The sequence below is a fragment of the Oncorhynchus mykiss genome, chromosome 14, assembly GCF_013265735.2.
Source record: "Oncorhynchus mykiss isolate Arlee chromosome 14, USDA_OmykA_1.1, whole genome shotgun sequence".
NCBI lineage: Eukaryota > Metazoa > Chordata > Actinopteri > Salmoniformes > Salmonidae > Oncorhynchus > Oncorhynchus mykiss.
Window position 1 is genome coordinate 3,568,110 of NC_048578.1, and position 19,931 is coordinate 3,588,040.

General features: G+C 40.8%; 1 protein-coding gene across 1 annotated transcript; it reads left to right on the plus strand.

The window, feature by feature from the left end:
• Nucleotides 1–537: 537 nt before the first annotated feature.
• On the plus strand, nucleotides 538–9,149 carry LOC110513958 (protein Spindly). The gene is made up of 12 exons (XM_036942702.1): nucleotides 538–709; nucleotides 1,321–1,488; nucleotides 1,753–1,929; nucleotides 2,656–2,850; nucleotides 4,006–4,155; nucleotides 4,262–4,360; nucleotides 6,956–7,066; nucleotides 7,196–7,336; nucleotides 7,470–7,570; nucleotides 7,732–7,919; nucleotides 8,034–8,304; nucleotides 8,900–9,149. The coding sequence occupies exons 2-12, from the start codon at nucleotides 1,321–1,323 to the stop codon at nucleotides 9,051–9,053; spliced, it is 1,755 nt and encodes a 584-aa protein (XP_036798597.1). The 5' UTR covers nucleotides 538–709; the 3' UTR covers nucleotides 9,054–9,149.
• Nucleotides 9,150–19,931: the final 10,782 nt, after the last annotated feature.

Sequence of the window (19,931 nt, forward strand, 5' to 3'; positions counted from 1 at the left end):
AATCTAATCAATTTAATTTGTCGATTCAGCTAAAATAGGTACAGTGGGGCAAAAAAGTATTTAGTCAGCCACCAATTGTGCAAGTTCTCCCATTTAAAAAGATGAGAGAGGCCTGTAATTTTCATCATAGGTACACTTCAACTATGACAGACAAAATGAGAAGAAAAAAAATCCAGAAAAATCACATTGTAGGATTTTTAATTAATTTATTTGCAAATTCTGGTGGAAAATAAGTATTTGGTCACCTACAAGCAAGCAACTTTCTTCTGTCGATTCCTGTCAATTCCAACCCTCCTCCTTTATCCTGGCTTGGGACCGGCAAAAGTGACCCAAAAGAAACACTGGCTGAGTTACTTCGTTTTTTAATTACGTTTTTTACATTTACATCCCAACCTGAATGTAAGCCAGGGCGGGGTCAGCCAGCTGCGACTTCCGGCATGCGCTATTCATTTGAAGTCTAAATTGGCAACACTGCATTGGTCACCACGCCCTTGTATAAAGGCAGACCAACAGACATCTCATTATCGCTCGCGATATTTGGCTGGCCAGAAAGTATAAACGCATTTTTTGGGATGTCCAAACTCTGACGTCAGCCCATTGAACAGTCATTGGGCTGCAGGAGAATTCAAATCGTCTCGTGTAAGCGGTCGAAAACAACGAAGATTTTAGTTGTGGTGGTTCTGTTCCCCTTTGACTGCATGGTGGCAAGGTATGCTTACTAGCTAGCTAAATATGTAAATTAATTTTACAATCGCTTGCTAGTTATCCTCTTACGATCACATTTCCGAGGGTAACTGTATTTGTGTAATCAACACTTAGAGTGCAACTTACGTTATCTAGCTAGTACTATGTCGTGCAAGTTTATTTAACGGACTTAGCTAGCTCATATCAGGAGGAAAAAGCTGGCTAATGTTAGTGTTTATCAGTCGTATGCTGTATTGTTCACTAGCAAAAGCAAACACACAACGTTGCGTGTATACAATTGTTTTATCCCGTTTCGTGCCTACTGAATAGGACCTAATTACCGAGTCCAAGTTGTGGAACAGTAGTTAGTTAGTCTTTATCCATTGTTTTCAACTAGGTTTAGTTCAGGGTTGGACTTTATTCCACCATTAGGCAAATAGCTATATTTGTCATCCTTGTTTGTTGTGTTCATTTAATCAGATATGATCACTGAGTAGCCACATTCTTTACATAATTGAATAACTATTCCACCTAAACCCATATGAACCATCGCTGGGCATAAATGGGTGTCCCACAATCTCAATAAGTGCTCCAGTTAAGTTTCTCTCACTTTTACTCCCCCCTCAATTGTGGAAGATGTGTACTTCAGGAGACGATGAGATCCAGCGACTACAACGCAAGTTGAAGGAAGCAGATGATGCGCTGCAGAAAGCAGGCCAGTATGGCCTTCAGCTGCTGGATGGGCAGCTGGATCTACAGACCAAACTGGAGGAGCAGCGGGTAGAGATGACCAACGCTGTGGAGGTGATCATTCACACTGGGCAATGACTGACATCTCTAAAGACTGCTGTCTTCATGACTGTTGATGAATAGGCTATGACCGTAGCAGTTTAACTCATTACAACATAAGACAACTGCTGCCCATGACAACTACTAATCATCCTTATATTTTATGACATGAATCTTGTTACAACTGATATTACAGTAATGTTGAGCAGGGTTTGGATGAGAATGCAGATGGAGTGGGTTGATGTATGAGGTATGAATCTCTTGTGTGTCTTTTCTCAGGCCCTGGAGCAGGAGAAATACTCCCTGCAGCGGGAAGTGGCGCTGAAAAGTCGTGTGCTGGACAGCTTTCGCTCCGACCACGACTCGATCAAGAGCCAACAGAGGCTGCAGTGGGAGCAACATGAATCCCAGCTGGAGAGGAATCATGCTATGGAGCTCAATGAGTGCAAGAACACGGTTGGGGAGCCATTGATGTGGTTTTGATTACCTGTACACCATTGGCTGGGGGATATGCTGAATCTAGGCAAGGGAAAAAATAGCATGCAAAGCAGTGGTGGAAAAAGTACCCAACTCTCATACTTGAGTAAAAGTCCTGATACCTTAATAGAAAATGACTCAAGTAAAATTATACTTGAGTAAAAGTATTTGGTTTAAAATATACTTAAGTATATAAGTGTAAATAATGATATTAAGCAAACCAGATGGCACCATTTTCTTGTTTTCATTTTATGGAAAGCCAGGGGCACTCAGATACAAATTCTTTGTTTGTAAATTATGTTTATTGAGTCTGCCGGGTGAGAAGTGTGTGATTTTGACTGTTTTCCTGTCCTGCTAAGCATTCAAAGTGTAACTAATACTTTTGGGTGTCAAGGAAAATGTATGTAGTTAAAAGTACAATATTTTCTTAAGAAATGTAGGGAAGTAAAAGTAGTCAAAAATATAATAGTAAAGTACAGATACCCCAAAAAACGACTTTTGTAGTGCTTTAAAGTATTTTTACTTAAGTACTTTACACCACTGATGCAAAGGTACTTATTTTGTGTGGAATTATGCACATTGAAGTCATCGCTGCTAATAACATACTTAATTAGGAGTTGTTGCCTTTGACACAATACTTATTTCTTGACAATACTATGTGTGCCCAGTCAATGTAGTGAATGGGATATCTTTGGTTGGCTGTAGATGGAGAGAATGAGATCTGAACTGGATGAGGTGCGGCTGAGTGAGAAGCAGTTGAGGCATAAACTGGAGCTCCAGACAGAGACCCTGAGCATCAAGATGGAGGAGCTACGATTTGTCACAGAGCGGACTCATGAAACCCTGTCCACAGAGATGATGGAATTGCAGGTGGAGAGGATGGAGCTTGAGGCTGCTAAGGTGAGTACCCTACCACACTGTCTGTAAAGACATAATCTCAGGAGCCCAGTACTAAAATATTGCATCAGATGCTCAATTAAGTTCTGGAGTCAGATGTATGAGAAGATACTACCAAGATTAGCAAAGTCTCCACCCCCTAAATGGAAGTTTTGGTCAAGTTGTTGGCCAAATATACCCTCTCTTCCAAAATGTGAAAGATGCGAACACCTGCGTAATCATGTTTTGGCTAAATTATCGTTATCGAAAAAATCTGCAAAGTGGAAAAAAGCTCCTTAGTTGTCTGATCCCGCAGTCTGACAGATGCTACGCTCCACAGCTGGGTGACATGTCCTAAAAATCAGATCTCAATTTGATTTCTTTTTTAATTCTAAAAAAATAATTTGTGTGTATTTTTGTAGAAATATTGTCTCTAAGCTTTGCTGTAAAATATAATGCATTTCAAACAGTCAGCAATAATCTAATGAATTCATGGTTTGTGAAATTATACCTAGGCTAAATTAAGCCGTCCATAAGCCTAACTAAATGTAATTCATCAAATTAGTTTAACCTGCTTTTTTTGCAATAACCCCAGATCTGGTTTTTAAATCTGTCTGAAAATGCCCTTTTTCTTACAAGTTTAACCAGAACCCTGCATAATGCACATTCACTTCTTGTTGCCGGCAATATAGAAAATGAACACCGGTATCAAAAAGAATCTCTCAAGCACAAGCCCACGTGCTAATGAGTAGTCAGTATATCTCTATAGCTATCTTTATATTTCAAGTTTAGCCAACTTGCATCTAGCCAATCAACAAGGCAGAGCAGTTAAATTGTTATGAACACTGAATCAATGTTCATTGATACTCCCGTTTTAGTAGTCTGCTCTGTGCGCAACTTGAAGTTAAGACATTTAAAAAGGGTATCAATAGAAATAAAAACTTCTCTATTACAGTAAAATAACCGCTTGTCAGAGTGGAAGAAGTGATCTCATCATTGTTGTTTGAGTGGCAGGGGAGGAGCTAATTTATTCTATATCAGGCCCAGCCCAACTCCGATTTCATCCGATGTGACATGCATCTGTACACGGGAGATTAGTATAGGCCCATAAAGACTCTGCTTTGTTTACTTTTAGCTGATTTAAATCTCCGTCGACAATGATTGCATGTGTCCTCTCAGGCTACCTTGGAGCTGGCACTTCAGGAGGCCCAGTACAAAGAGCAGCAGCTGGAGCTGACTAACACAAACCTTCAACGTCAACTGGAGAGAATCAGTGAGGAGAAAGAAGAGTGTGAGAGAGAAGCTGTCTCCTGTTTCAACACCTTGGAGGTAAAGATCATAATCTTCAGCAGTTTAGGTTGTGTATATCATGCATACATTGCACTAGTCATTCATGCTAAGGAAACTAATGTCTTTTCCTTTTTTTTTGCTTTAGAAAGCCCGAGAGGCCAACCAAGATCTCCAGATTCAACTGGATCAGCTGTTGCAACAGGCACAAGATCCCAACAGCAAGGGAAATTCTTTATTTGGAGAGGTAGGTGCTACATTGCCATCTGTCTCCGTAGCGTCTTTGAATGTATTTAAAAGTTTTCGCCACATGCACAGGAGACAACACGTGTAAAACAGTACAGTGAAATTCTTACCTTGCGAGCTCTTTCTCAACAATAATAATAATAATAATAATTATTATTATTATTATTATTATTATTATTATTATTATTAAAAACCTCAAGGACTACGATGAGGGTTAAATACAATGAGAGTGCAAGAATATATACAGTAGTGTCAGTACCTTTTTCATTGTGCTGGAGTTGTTGAGGTGGGTTTATACATACGATGTGACTGGTAGTAGGAATAGGGCTGGAAAAGGGACTGGTAGCAGGAATATATAAATACCTATGGCTACAGTTGAAGTCTGAAGTTTACATACACCTTAGCCAAATACATTTAAACTCAGTTTTTCACAATTCCTGACATTTAATCCTAGTAAAAATTCCCTGTCTTAGTAAGTCAGTTAGGATCACCACTTTCATCACATTCCCAGTGGGTCAGAAGTTTACATTCACTCAATTAGTATTTGGTAGCATTGCCTTGAAATTGTTTAACTTGGGTCAAATGTTTCAGGTAGCCTTCCACAAGCTTCCCACAATAAGTTGGGTGAATTTTGTAACTGAGTCAGGTTTGTAGGCCTCCTTGCTCGCACACGCTTTTTCAGTTCTGCCCACACATTTTCTATGGGATTGAGGTCAGGGCTTTGTGATGGCCACTCCAATACCTTGATATTGTTGTCCTTAAGCCATTTTGCCACAACTTTGGAAGTATGCTTGTGGTCATTGTCCATTTGGAAAACCCATTTGCGACCAAGCTTTAACTTCCTGACTGATGTCTTGAGATGTTGTTTCAATACATCCACAATGCTTCAATATATCCACATAATTTTCTTCCTTGTGATGCCTTCTATTTTGTGAAGTGGACCAGTCCCTCCTGCAGCAAAGCAGAATCCACAACATGATGCTGCCACCTTCGCGCTTCACGGTTGGGATGGTGTTCTTCGGCTTGCAAGCCTTCCCCTTTTCCCTCCAAACATAACGATAGTCATTATGGCCAAACAGTCCTATTTTTGTTTCATCAGACCAGAGGACATTTCTCCAAAAAGTACAATCTTTGTCCCCATGTGCAGTTGCAAACCGTAATCTGGCGCTTTTATGATGGTTTTGAAGCAGTGGCTTCTTCCTTACTGAGCGGCCTTTCAGGTTATGTCGATATTGGACTCATTTTACAGATACTTTTGTACCTGTTTCCTCCAGCATCTTCACAAGGTCCTTTGCTGCTGTTCTGGGATTGATTTGCACTTTTCACACCGAAGTACGTTCATCTCTAGGAGACAGAACGCGTCTCTTTCCTGAGCGGTATGACGGCTGCGTGGTACCATGGTGTTTATACTTGCGTACTATTGTTTGTACAGATGAGTGTGATACAGTCAGGCGTTTGGAAAATGCTCCCTATGATGAACCAGACTTGTGGAGGTCTACCATTTTTTTTTTTTCTGGGGTCTGATTTCTTTTGATTCTCCCATGATGTCAAGCAAAGAGGCACTGAGTTTGAAGGTAGGCCTTGAAATACATCCTTAGGTACACCTCCAATTGATGTCAATTAGCCTATCAGAAGCTTCCAAAGCCATGCTATAATTTTATGGAATTTTCCAAGCTGTTTAAAGGCACAGTCAACTTAGTGTATGTAAACTTCTGACCCACTGGAATTGTGATACAGTGAAATAATCTGTCTGTAAACAATTGTTGGAAAAATGACTTGTGCCTTGCACAAAGTAAATGTCCTGACTTGCCAAAGCTATAGTTTGTTAACAAGACATTTGTGGAATGGTTGAAAAATGAGTTTTAATGACCCCAACCGAAGTGTATGTAAACTTCCGACTTCAACTGTATACTAGTGGTAATATATACGTGTAAACAATAGTAATAGTGACCAGTAGCAGGATAAATGTTAATCAATGGACATCAGTGTAAAGGAGTAATGTAATCCTAAGTCATTTTACCAGTAGTGAAGGTTGTCTGAGAGACCTGTGGATTGCCCTAGAGTCAGTGTGGATAGTCTGAGAGAGGGAAGGTAGTAGTTGTTAGCCATTTAAGTCTTATGGTCAGGGGATAGAAGCTTTTTAGGAGTGTTTGTCTGAGCTGGTACCGCCTGCAGGACGGGAACACTGAGAACAGTCCATGTCAAATTTTCAGGCCTTTCTCAGACACCGCCTGGCATGTACTTCCTAGATGGCTGGGACCTCACCCCCAGTGATGCCTCTGTAGGGCTTTCTGGGGCGGGCGGTGCAGTTGCCATACCAAACGGTGATAAAACCAGTCACGATGCTCTCAATGATGCAGCTGTAATAGTTGCTGAGGATCTAAGGGGCCATGACAGATCGTTTCAGCCTCCCAAAGGAGAAGAGGTGTTGCCGTGCCTTCTTCACGACTTCTGGTGTCAGAGGGCCTTGTTAAGTCCTCTTGATGTGGACACCGAGGAACTTGAAGCTCTTGACCCTCTCCACTGTGGCCCTGTGGCTGGGGGTGTGCACCCTCCTCCCCGTTCTGTGTTATAGAGCCTCTTGATTTATTTTTAGCTTGAAGACAAACGAGCAGAGATGGAGAGACAGCTGATCAGTATGAAAGTACAGCACCAATCCCTTCAGAAGCAGCATGCCTTCTCCAAACAACAGCTCCATCGTATGAAGGTACGATTAAAGACAATTTAAAAAAAGTTTTTGTATGTCATTAGGTGATTGAGTTAAAACAATGTGAGACTGATCCGAGTTAGACTTGGGATTCATTAATGTGCATTTCCCTCATGCATGATCCTCCAGGTTCAGATAGCCACACTCGTGCAACTGCAAGGCTCTAGAGCAGATCCTGCCCAGCTGGAGCGCCTGCAATCGATGCTCTCAGAGAAGAACAGTGAGATTCAAGCCCTTGTTATAAAACTACGTCGCCTGGAGAAAGTGGAGGTGAAGGCCTCTTGTTTGTTGTCATTTCAACTAAAATCCTGTACACTACAACATGTTATAAGGCAACAGATTCACACCGTATGAAGTGAATGTTGTGCAGTTGTCACAATTGTTGGTTACTGTGTCTATGCAGATGACATGGAAGGCACAGCCCCCTTCAGCCCCGGTGGAAACAGACAGTGGGGATGGGACATACTACACTGACCTTCTGAAAATGCAACTTTCGAACTCTGTGTGAGTTATCGCTTGATTTAGGGCACAGTCAGTATTTACATGCTGGGTGGGTGATGACCTTCAGTTTGCCCATAAACATTCCACATTTAAGGTTTGGCTTACAAATGTTGAGATTAGAACTGTCGTACCTGCATCAGTGTTTGATTTGTGTGTGTGTGTAGGAAGGATGCAGAGCGACTGGGGGATGAGTTGTCTATGCAAAGGATGAAGTCACTCTCTGAGAGTCAAAGAGCACTGGAGCTGGAGAGGAAGCTTTTCAGTGCAGAGAGGGCCCACAAACAGAGCCAGAGTGACAACATCAAGCTGCAAGTCAAAGTGGAAGAGCTCCGGTTGAAATATGAGCCCAATGGTAAATTAGCCTATATCGTGACGTTTCACTTGGTCACAGTTGCAGTGATAACTTGCATATTTAAAAAATGTGACATTAGGTAAGAGATAAAAATCTATTTTATGTTGTCTTTAGAGGTGAATAGAAAACATATTCAGAAGCGCAAGCGCGAGAAGCTCCCTGTAGACATTCCAGAGGTGAAGAAAGAGGAGCCCATGGTACTGGAGCTCCCCAAGCACATGAAAGAAGAAATGGAAGCAGAGGCCCACCCTTTTACAGAGGAGAGGCTCACCGTTGCCCCTCTGCAGCCCCCCAACAACCCCAAGCCTGACTCTACCTTGACCCGAGACAGCAAGTGTGTGCGCATCTGCGAGGAGCCCCCAACCACTATCCCCAACCCCCCCAGGTCAGTGTCCCCATGGTCCTTCAGACTCCTGTCTCTTTTACTGTGTCAACTTCAGTTTCTTTGTCGTCTTCCTCTTCCTGGGCTTTGTTTGGGCTCTCACCACTAGTCCACCATTGCCTACCCTTCCCTTGCCTTTTGGGAGGGCTGTCACAGGGAATAGTATTATACTTTCTGTGACATTTTTCCAACAAGGCTGACTGCCTGGATCAAGGCTAGAATTGCTGTTAGCGGAACACAGTTGTAACTTACTGTACCATGAGTCAGTGTGTTGATCTTCCTTTCCATGTATTTGATGCATGTAAATGTAGGTACTAACAATGGTTTACAGTCTGCTGCCAGTAGGAACAGTTTCAACTATGTTGATCCTTGTCTTTGCACTTTTTGAAATGTAATAAAACATGTAGAGTTAAGGTAAACAGTTTAGGTCTAAAAGGATTGATTGACTGGTGTACCACACCACGTAGGCCTAGAAAATGTCTTTGTAAATGAATCCTTTATATTTTACTAGAAATGATAACAACTGGGTTGTAAATGTCATCTGTATGGCTTTGGATTTAGCAACACCTTCACACAAATGGAATGGTTTGCCTTTTAGGTCTCCATCAGCTGACTGTAAAACCATGACTGAGGAGCTGGAGATGGAGAAAGAAGGTGAAGAGAACAGAAGGGATGACAAGAAACGGCTGAAATCTCAAGTCATCCATGTTTCCTCGCAGAAAACACTGGAAAACCAATGTGCTCAGCAGTAGACTGAAGTCTACACTTTTTATATTCCTTCAATCAAATACTAACAGAGTATATTTAAAATGTTTGTTAATACATTAATAAAAGTAAGACAATCTGGATTTCCGTCTGATAAATGATCTTCTATTCTAATAGTGTTTAAATTACAGAATTGGTCAGGAGATATGAATTGTATCAAATTAGTCTGGGCTTTTTTAGTTTAAAATATTATGGGCCAGAGTGCCACCCCAGAGTGGACCAATGTGAAATTTGGCAAAAGATTTTCTATGAGGTCTGTGTTTGTAGGTTACATTTTCGTATGATAACCGCTTATCGGAGGTTGCTAAATGTGGTTAATGTTATGGCAGCTATGCGCTTAGTTGGGCCAACTGGCTTGATGGTATGAATTGTTATAAGATGGCAATCTTCTCAAAACAAGCTATTGATGTGTTATTAACTTCAGTATACAACACACAAGAAAATATGATAATGACATCTCTATGGTCCCACTGGGGGGGTCAAAGGTCATACATGTATGCATTTTATGGGTATAAAATTGCATTCACCATTTTAAAGTACTCAACTGGGTGAGACATTTCTATGCGTTGACGGATCACATGATTCCATCAGGAGGGGTTAGACAAATAATTATAGTCGTGAGAAAACATTCCATACTGTAGGTGGCAGTAAATCGCCAGCCTTAGCTTTATACCTGTTCAAACACTAGGTGGCAACATTCCATACTGTAGGTGGCAGTAAATCGCCAGCCTTAGCTTTATACCTGTTCAAACACTAGGTGGCAACATTCCATACTGTAGGTGGCAGTAAATCGCCAGCCTTAGCTTTATACCTGCTCAAACACTAGGTGGCACCCTTTAAGTTTGTTTGCCAATTTATAGAAGTAGAAGAAAATGGACCACTGAAATGGAGATGGCCTCAATGGCGCTACCAATGATTGATAAACACAGACTAAAGTGGTGCTGTTTGAAACCGCCTTGCCTCCATCTTGATACTTCCCCACCATTGTTATTTTTTTTTTAAATGGAATCTATAGAAATGCATTTATAAATGTCAACATTTGTTTTTACCAGCAATCCAGGGTTAATATACAGTACCAGTCAAAGTTTTGGACACCTACTCATTCAAGAGTTTTAATTTATTTTTACTATTTTATATTTGAGATTCTTCAAAGGTGCCACTTTACCTTGACAGCTTTGCACACTCTTGGCATTCTCTCAACCAGATTAATGAGTTTGTCACCTTGAATGCATTTCAATTAACAGGTGGAATTTCTTTCCTTAATGCGTTTGAGGCAATCATTTGTTTTGTGACAAGATAGGGTTGATATACAGAAGATAGCCTTATTTGGTAAAAGACCAAGTCCATATTATGGCAAGAAGAGCTCAAATATAATGACAGTCTATCATTATATGAAGGTCAGTCAATCCGGATAATTTCAAGAACTTCGAAAGTTTCTTCAAGTGCAATCGCAAAAAACATCAAGCGCTATGATGAAACTGACTCTCATGAGGATCGCCACAGGAAAGGAAGACCCAGAGTTACCTCTGCTGCAGAGGATAAGTTCATTAGAGTTACCAGCCTCAAAAATCGGCCATTCGCTGCACCTCAGATTGCAGCCGAAATAAATGCTTCACAGAATTCAAGTAACAGACACATCTCAACATCAACTGTTCAGAGGAGACTGAATCAGGCCTTCATGGTCGAATTGCTGCAAAGAAACCACTACGAAAGGACACCAATAATAAGAAGAGACTTGCTTGGGCCAAGAAACACAAGCAAAAGACATTAGACCGGTGGAAATGTGTCCTTTCGTCTGAAATTTTTGGTTCCAACCGCCGCATCACTTACTCTGCATCTCACAGTGAACAAATTATATCTGTATGTGTGGTTCCCACCATGAAGCATGGAGTAGGAGGTGTGGGGGTGCTTAGCTGGTGACACTGTCAGTGATTTAGTTCGAATTCAAGGCACACTTGTATCAGTGTGGCTACCACAGCCTTTTGCAGCGATACGCCAGCCCATCTGGTTTGCGCTTAGTGGGACTATCGTTTGTTTTTCAACAGGACAGTGACCCAACACATCTCCAGGCTGTGTAAGAGCTATTTGATCAAGAAGGAGAGTGATGGAGTGCTGCATCAGATAACCACAATCCCCCAACCTCAACCCAATTGAGATGGTTTGGTATAAGTTGGACAGCAGAGTGAAGGAAAAGCAGCCAACAAGTGTTCAGCACATGTGGGAACTCCTTCAAGACTGTTGGATAAGCATTCCAGGTGACTACCTCATGAAGCTGGTTGAGAGAATGCCAAGAGTGTGCAAAGCTGTCATCAAGGCAAAGGGTGGCAACTTTGAATAATCTAAAATATATTTAGAATTGTTTAACACTTTTTTTTGGTTACTACGTGATTCCATATGTGCTATTTCATAGTCTTGATGTCTTCACTATTATTCTACAATGCAGACAAATTGTAAAAATAAAGAAAAACCCTTGAATGAGTAGGTGTGTCCAAACTTTTGAGTGGTACTGTTCATCATTGGGTGCTGCCTGTGCGCTCACAGACACCATAATGGGAGATATAGTGCATTCGGAAAGTATTCAGACCCCTTGACGTTTTCCACATTTTGTTACGTTACAGCCTTATTCTAAAATGTATTAAATACATGTTTTTCCTCATCAATCTTAACACAATACCCATAATGAAAACTTGAAAACTGTTTTTTTGCCTACATAAGTATTCACTTTTTGCTATGAGACTCAAAATTGAGCTCAGGTGCATCCTGTTTCCATTGATCATCCTTGAGATGTTTCTACAACTTGATTGGAGTCCACTTGTGGTAAATTCAAATGATTGGACGTGATTTGGAAAGGCACACATCTGTCTATATAAGGTCCCAGCGTGCATGTCAGAGCAAAAACCAAGCAATGAGGTTGAAGGGATTGTCCTTGGAGCTCTGAGACTGGATTGGCTGAGGCACATATCTGGAGAAGGGTACCAAAAAAATGTCTGCAGCATTGAAGGTCCCCAAGAACATAGTGGTCTCCGTCATTCTTAAATGGAATATGTTTGGAACCACCGAGACTCTTCCTAGAGCTGGCCGCCCGGCCAAACTGAGCAATCGGGGGAGAAGGGCCTTGGTCAGGGAGGTGACCAAGAACCCGATGGTCACTCTGACATAACTCCAGAGTTCCTCTGTGGAGATAGGAGAACCTTCCAGAAGGACAACCATTTCTGCAGCACTCCACCAATCAGTCCTATATGGTAGAATAGCCAGATGGAAGCCACTTTTTAGTAAAAGGCACATGACAGCCTGCTTAGAGTTTGCCCAAAGGCACCTAAAGGACTCTCAGACCATGAGAAACAAGATTCTCTGGTCTGATGAAACCAAGATATAACTCTTTGGCCTGAATGCGAAGTGTCACGTCTGAAAGAAACCTGGCACCATCCCTACATAATCTAAAACTGCAATGATGCTGTTCCTGATGTAAATTGATAAGACTGATGTATTTGCACAATAACAGAGGTATCGTCTGTGATCAGCGCCTCAGACAATGGCATGGTATCACCCTATGCTGCTGCTCATTTGTGTTTGAATGGGGGAGGACCCCACTCTCTGGAGATGTGAAAATGTCTTTACCCGGGCAATCAAGACTTGTAGTGCCACCAGTGTTCAAACTATTATTTTCACTGATCACAGGTAAGCAGCCTTCATCATGTACATTGTCGTCTTGAGGTTTATTGAATGTCCCTGCTGGTCCCATATTCCTGAAAGAAACAGGCCTCTGGCAAACAATTGTGGCAAGTCTTCGGGCAATTCAAGTGCAAATTAGTTTAGTGGCAAATAAATTGCAGAAACTTATGAACAACTGGCAAACAATTCTGCAAACTTGTGGCAGACATTGTACTGTTTGCTGAAAATTTGTTGCAGACTCATTATGAATATGCAAATTACATCAGGTTTTTGTTTACTTTGTATATTAACTTGCTTCTCACAAAGTACACTAAACTAAATGTACTAAATATACTAAATAAACTAAACAGCATGTATTAAATATCTTAACAGATCGAAATAAATCCAATACAATTTGAAATTAAAAGAGCAAAGACTGAATATTTCCTAGCTAAATTGTTTATTTAATATTTTTATGTATACTGAACATTAATATAAACACAACATGTAAAGTGTTGCTCCCATGTTTCAAGACCTGAAATAAAATATCCCAGACATTTTCTATACACAGGAAAAAGCTTATTTCTCTCAAATGTTGTGAACAAATGTGTTTCATCCCTGTTAGTGAGCATTTCTCCTTGCCTTTGACATGTTTCTATCCCTTAAAATTGCCTGTATTAATTGCATCATAAAATGATACCCCAAGCCAGTTTCCAACAAGCTGAATGGAGGGGTTGGTTGTTTAGCAACAAAACTGATGCGTGTACAACTATGGGGCAAAACAGGCATGGTTGGCTTACATTGTTGACAATGTAAACTATATTTTGTCTCCATGTATGTTTATTGAAAACAGAAATAAATGTGCACAATGAGCACTTTTTGTCTCTCAAATACATCAGTAATGTTGTTGGTTAGCTAGCTAGTGATTTTTGCCATACTAGCATAGACGACATCAGTCAAAACATCTCAAAACAAGACATAGTATCAACAAGATAAAACTAGCTGAAATGAGACACCTACGATTCGAGAGGTTGTCAGTCGACGGGTTGACTGACAACGTCACAAAAAATTATGCGGCGCATTGATGTGGCCAGAAGCTGTGCCTTGTTATGATTCTGAATCTTTCTGAACAGTCAAGTCACTAGCAACAAGGACTGTTGCCCTGGTTTTGTCTTGTTCTTACCATTTCCTTGTTTTGAGGTGTTTTGACTGATGTCATGTAAATGCTAATATGGCAAAAATTCGCTAGCTAGCTAACGTGGAGATGGAGATGTGAAAATGTCTTTACCTGGGCAATCAAGACTTGTAGTGCCACCAGTGTTCAAACTATTATTTTCACTTATCACAGGTAAGCAGCCTTCATCATCACATTAATATAAACACAACATGTAAAGTGTTGCTCCCATATTTCATGACCTGAAATAAAATATCCCAGACATTTTCTATACACAGGAAAAAGCTTATTTCTCTCAAATTTTGTGAACAAATGTGTTTCATCCCTGTTAGTGAGCATTTCTCTTTTGCCAAGACAATCCATCCACCTGACAGGTGTGGCATATCAAGAAGCTGCTTAAACAGCATGATCATTACACAGGTGCACCTTGTGCTGGGGACAATAAAAGGCCACTCTAAAATGTGCAGTTTTGACACACAACACAATGCCACAGATGTCTCAAGTTTTGAGGGAGGAATGTCAACCAGAGTTGTTGCAGGAATGTCCACAAGAGCTGTTGCCAGACAATTTAATGTGATTTACTATACCATGAAGCCGGCTCCAACTTCATTTTTGAGAATTTGGGAGTATGTCCAACCAGCCTCACAACCACAGACCATGTGTATGGCGACGTGTGGGCGAGCGGTTTGCTGATGTTAACGTTGTGAACCGGGTGCCCCATGGTGGCGGTGGGCTATTGCATGGACAGGCATAATCTAGGGACAATGAGCACAATTTCATTTTATCAATGGCAATTTGAATGCACAGAGATACCGTGATGAGATCCTTAGGCCCATTGTCGTGTCATTCATCCGCCACCATCACCTCATGTTTCAGCATGATATTGCATGGCCCCATGTCGCAATGATCTGTACACAATTCCTGGAAGCTGAAAATATCCCAGTTTTTCCATGGTCTGCATACTCACCAGACATGTCACCTATTGAGCATGTGTGGGATGCTCTGGGTTAACATGTATGACATGTCCAGCAACTTCGCACAGCCATTGAAGAGGAATGGGACAACATTCCACAGGCCACAATCAACAGCCTGATCAACTATGCGAAAGAGATGTGTCGGGCTGCATGAAGCAAATGGTGAAAAAACCAGATACTGACTGCCTTTATTTAAAGGTATCTGTGACCAACAGATTCATATCTGTAGGGCCTAATTTATTTATTTGAATTGACTGATTTGCTTTTATGAACTGTAACTCAGTAAAATATTTTAAATTGTTGTATGTTGAGTTTATATTTTAGTTCAGTGCAGCTACAACATTTACAATGCCTTTGGAAAGTATTCACACCCTTTTACTTTTTCCACGTTTTGTTGTGTTACAGCCTGAACTAAAAATGTATTAAATTTAGATTTATTTATTTTTTTTGTCACTTGCCTACATACAATACCCCATAATATCAAAGTGGAATTATGTTTCTAAACATTTTTACAAATTAATTAAAAAGAAAAAGCTGAAATGTCTTGGGTCAATAAGTATTCAACCCCTTTGTTATGGCAAGCCTAAATAAGTTCAGGAGTAAAAATGTGCTCATAAGGGAATTTCACCCTGTGGGAATCTGGGCTTGTTTTCATCATGTCTGAGTCATTTCTAGGACAGTGACATGTGTTTTACACATAATTGCCCAATAGGAAGTTTCATGGACTCATTCTGTGTGCAATAATAGTGTTTAGCATGATTTTTGAATGACCATCTTGTACCGCACACATACAATTATCCTTAAGGACCCTCAGTCGGGCAGTGGATTTTAATCACAGATTCATCCACAAAGACCAAGGAGGTTTTCCAATGCCTCTCAAAGAAGGCAACCTACAGTATAGGTGGATCTGTAAAAATAACAGATATTGAATACCCCTTTGAGCATGGTGAAGTTATTAATTACACTTTGGAAGGTGTATCAATACACCCAGTCACTACAAAGATAACTCAGTTGCCGGAGAGGAAGGAAACTGCTCAGGGATTTCACCATGAGGCCAACGGTGACTTTAAAACAGTTACAGAGTTTACTGGCTGTGGTAGCAGAAAACTGAGGATGGACCAACAACATTGTAGTTACTCCACAATACTAACCTAATTGACAGAGTGAAAAGAAGAAAGCCTGTTCAGAAAACAAATATTCCAAAACGTGCGTCCTGTTTGCAAAAAGGCACTAAAGTAATACTTCAAAGAATGTGGCAAAGCAATTAACTTTTGGTCCTGAAGACAAAAGTGTTATGTTTGGGGAAAATCCAATACTGTGAAGGCAGATGCTGGGAGACGAGAAGCAAGTACAGGGAGTGCAGATTTAATGGATAAATGGACATATAACAAAACAAGAACAGCGTCTGGACAGGGGGAACAAAACAAGGGGGAGTGGGAGCAGGCGTGACAAATACAGCACATTATTGAGTACCACTCTCCACATTTTCAAGCATAGTGGTGGCTGCAGCATGTTATGGATATGCTTGGAATTTGTTAAGGACTGGGGTGTTTTTCAGGATAAAAAATAAAAGGAATGGAGCTAAGCACAGGCAAAATCCTAGAGGAAAACCTGGTTCAGTTTGTTTTCCACCAGACACTAGGAGATGAGTTCACCTGTCAGCAAGACAATAACCTAAAACACAAGGCCAAATCTACACTGGAGTTGCTTACCAAGAAGACAGTGAATGTTTCTGAGTGGCCGAGATACAGTTTTGACTTAAATCTACTTGAAAATCTATGGTAAGACCTGAAAATGGTTGTCTAGAAATGATCAACAATCAATTTCACAGAGCTTGAAGAATTTTCAAAAGAAAAATAGGAAAATGTTGTACAATCCAGATGTAGAAAGCTCTTAAAGATTTTCAGAGAAAGACTCACAGCTGTATTCACTGCCAGAGGTTCTGACTCGGGTGTGAATACTTATGTAAATTAGATATTTATGTTTTCATTTTTATTAAATTAGCACCATTTTCAAAAAATATGTTTTCACTTGGTCATTATGGGGTATTGTGTGTAGATGGGTGAGAAAAACAATTATTTAATCCATTTTGAATTTAGGCTTTAACACAATAAAATGTAGAACGGTCATGAATACTTTCTGAATGCACTGTACATGAGAGAAATGTAAACACTATAGGGATGTTGACCGTAGGATGTTTAAACGTGCAACTACAAAGTGATAACTGAGCAATGAGCTTTCAACCAATGAATGACCAATTCATGTTTAAAAGAGAATGAACAACATTTAAATAATTAAAACAACAAAAAAAACATCAAACCCAGTTCAGAACTATTGCCTTTTTGAGTAAACTTTGGAAGTCGTCCAAAGCTTGTTGAGTACATGCACTGTAACAATCAGAAAACACCACATTAGGAAACTGAAACAATTGCAGAAAACATGTTATATTTTGGCATCTTAAAAGGTAGACTAATGGGCGGGTTTGGCTTTGGAAAAACGGGGTCAGCTGTTACAAAGTTGCCTTGATGTTGCTATGCTTCTCACTGAAATTGGCATTCTATATATTTTTCAGCAAGGAAACTGCCTTTTGTAAATGCCATATCAACAAAAAAATTTAAATAGCATAAACTGGGACTTACATGCTGACCAGACCGGACACGTCGCATGCACGAGCGTCGCAAAATAAATGTAGAAATCTATGTTATTCAATTATTGCACCCACACTGCTCACGCGCGCCAACGTGTGTCTGTGATGCCAAGTCCTGCCTCTCCCATCTCCTCATTGGTTTATAGAAGCAAGTACCCACGTGCCATCTCCTCATTGGTTATACCCATGTTGGTGATTGAAAGATCAAACACTCCCTAAAATACTGAAGTGAGCAAGCCCTTCTAAACGACCTGGCCCGGGTATCCTGGCAGGATATTTACCTCATCCCGTCAGTAGAGGATGCCTGGTTATACTTAAAAAGTGCCTTCCTCACCATCTTAAATAAGCACGCACCATTCAAAATATTTAGAACCAGGAAAAGATATAGCCCTTGATTCTCTCCAGACCTGACTGCCATTGACCAGCACAAAAACATCATGTGGCGTTCTTTATTAGCATCGAATAGCCCCCAATATACACAGGCAGTTAGGAAAGCAAATGCTATCTTTTTCAAGCAGAAATTTGCATCCTGTAGTACAAACTCCCAACATTTCTGGGACACTGTAAAGTCCATGGAGAAAAAGAGCACCTCCTCACAGCTGCCCACTGCACTGAGGCTAAGAAACACTGTCACCACCAATAAATCCACTATAATTGAGAAATTCAATAAGCATTTTTCTACGGCTGGCCTTGCTTTCCAACTGGCTACCCCTACCCCGGCCAACAGCCCTGCACCCCACACAGCAACTCGCCCAAGCTTCCCCCATTTTTCCTTCAACAAATCCAGATAGCTGATGTTCTGAAAGAGCTGCAAAATCTGGACCCCTACAAATCATCCGGGCTAGACAATTTTAACCCTCTCTTTCTAAAATTACTGGCCGAAATTGTCGCAACCCCTATTACTAGCCTGTTCAACCTCTCTTTCGTATCGTCTGAGATTCCTAAAGTTTGGAAAGCAGCCGCGGTCATCCCCCTCTTCAAAGGGGGAGACACTCTAAACCCAAACTGTTACAGACCTATATCCATCCTGCCCTGCCTTCCAAAGTCTTCGAAAGCCAAGTTAACAAACAGATCAACAACCATTTCGAATCCCACCGTACCTTCTCCGCTATGAAATCTGGTTTCAGAGCTGGTCATGGGTGCACCTCAGCCACACTCAAGGTCCTAAACGATATCATAACTGCCATCGATAAGAGACAATACCGTGCAGCCGTATTCATCGACCTGGCCAACTACTTCTCTGATAGAGTTCAATGGGTGAAATCTTGCAGTCTCTATGGGGGCACCCCCATCAATCCAGTTGAACATTCTACCTCCTACCCCCAAAAGATCAAGCTTGATTAGCAACCCCTCCTTGTTCTTTTGGCCTTCCTGACCTCTGCTTTGACACAGAGCACTGAGTCCATAGTTCCCCTCCCCTTCCTGAAACCCACTCTGATGTGATGATACTACCCCTGTGCTCTCCAGGAAGTAAATGAATCTCTCCATAATGATATGTTCCATAATCTTACATAAATGGGATGCTATGGGTTTTGGCGATAGGTTGTTGGCCTTGTTGGGTCTTTGCCTGGCTTCCAGATTGACACCACTATTGCCTCCTTCCAGCTGCCCGGGTAGCTTCCCCTCCTCCCACATTCTGTTATACAGACCCAATACCTTATCAATTCTACAAGGTTCAATAGATTCTGTTCTCCCAGGTGTGTCAATGTGTAATTGTCTTGACAACGCATTGCTGGCGATATGGAATTGTTTGACTTGTTCAAATATAGATACAATTACAATATTTACATTGAACACTGTCTTTTAAAACATATTGTATTTTTATTCTAGGAGTTAGGATTGCTGTTGTAACCAACATACAGTCATTGAGCCAACCCGACATGCTAAACAATGTATTGATTTGGTGCTAATGGGTTGATCACCAGACACTTTCACATGCATCTCTGGGTGTGACCTAACCTTTCTGAAACATGTCTAGTGATTACATCCCCTGTTGTGGTGGAACATCCCCTTTTGTGGTGGAAATGCACCTGAATATTCAGTCTGTCACCTCAAACTGAAACCACGTCCAACCTTCCAAGTTCATGCAATCCACTAAAGCTCAGACTATAGTGACTACAGGACTAAACACTAAAACATTTAATATAAAAGAAACATTTAAAAGTAAAAGTAGCACACAAACCTCACATATAAGAACAAAACCAATGTTTACCCTGTATCGCATGGTCAACTGGATTCAGTCTTTGCAAATGTACTGTACTAATGTAATGTACTGAAGGCTTATTATTACAGGGTTCTCCCCAAAGAATGTAAGATGTGGCTGCGCAAGTATGTAAAAAAAAATAAAATTGTGGCTTGTCGTTCTCTGCAAGAAAGACATATTCAAAACAGTCTCTGGGACAGTTGTGGGACAATAGAT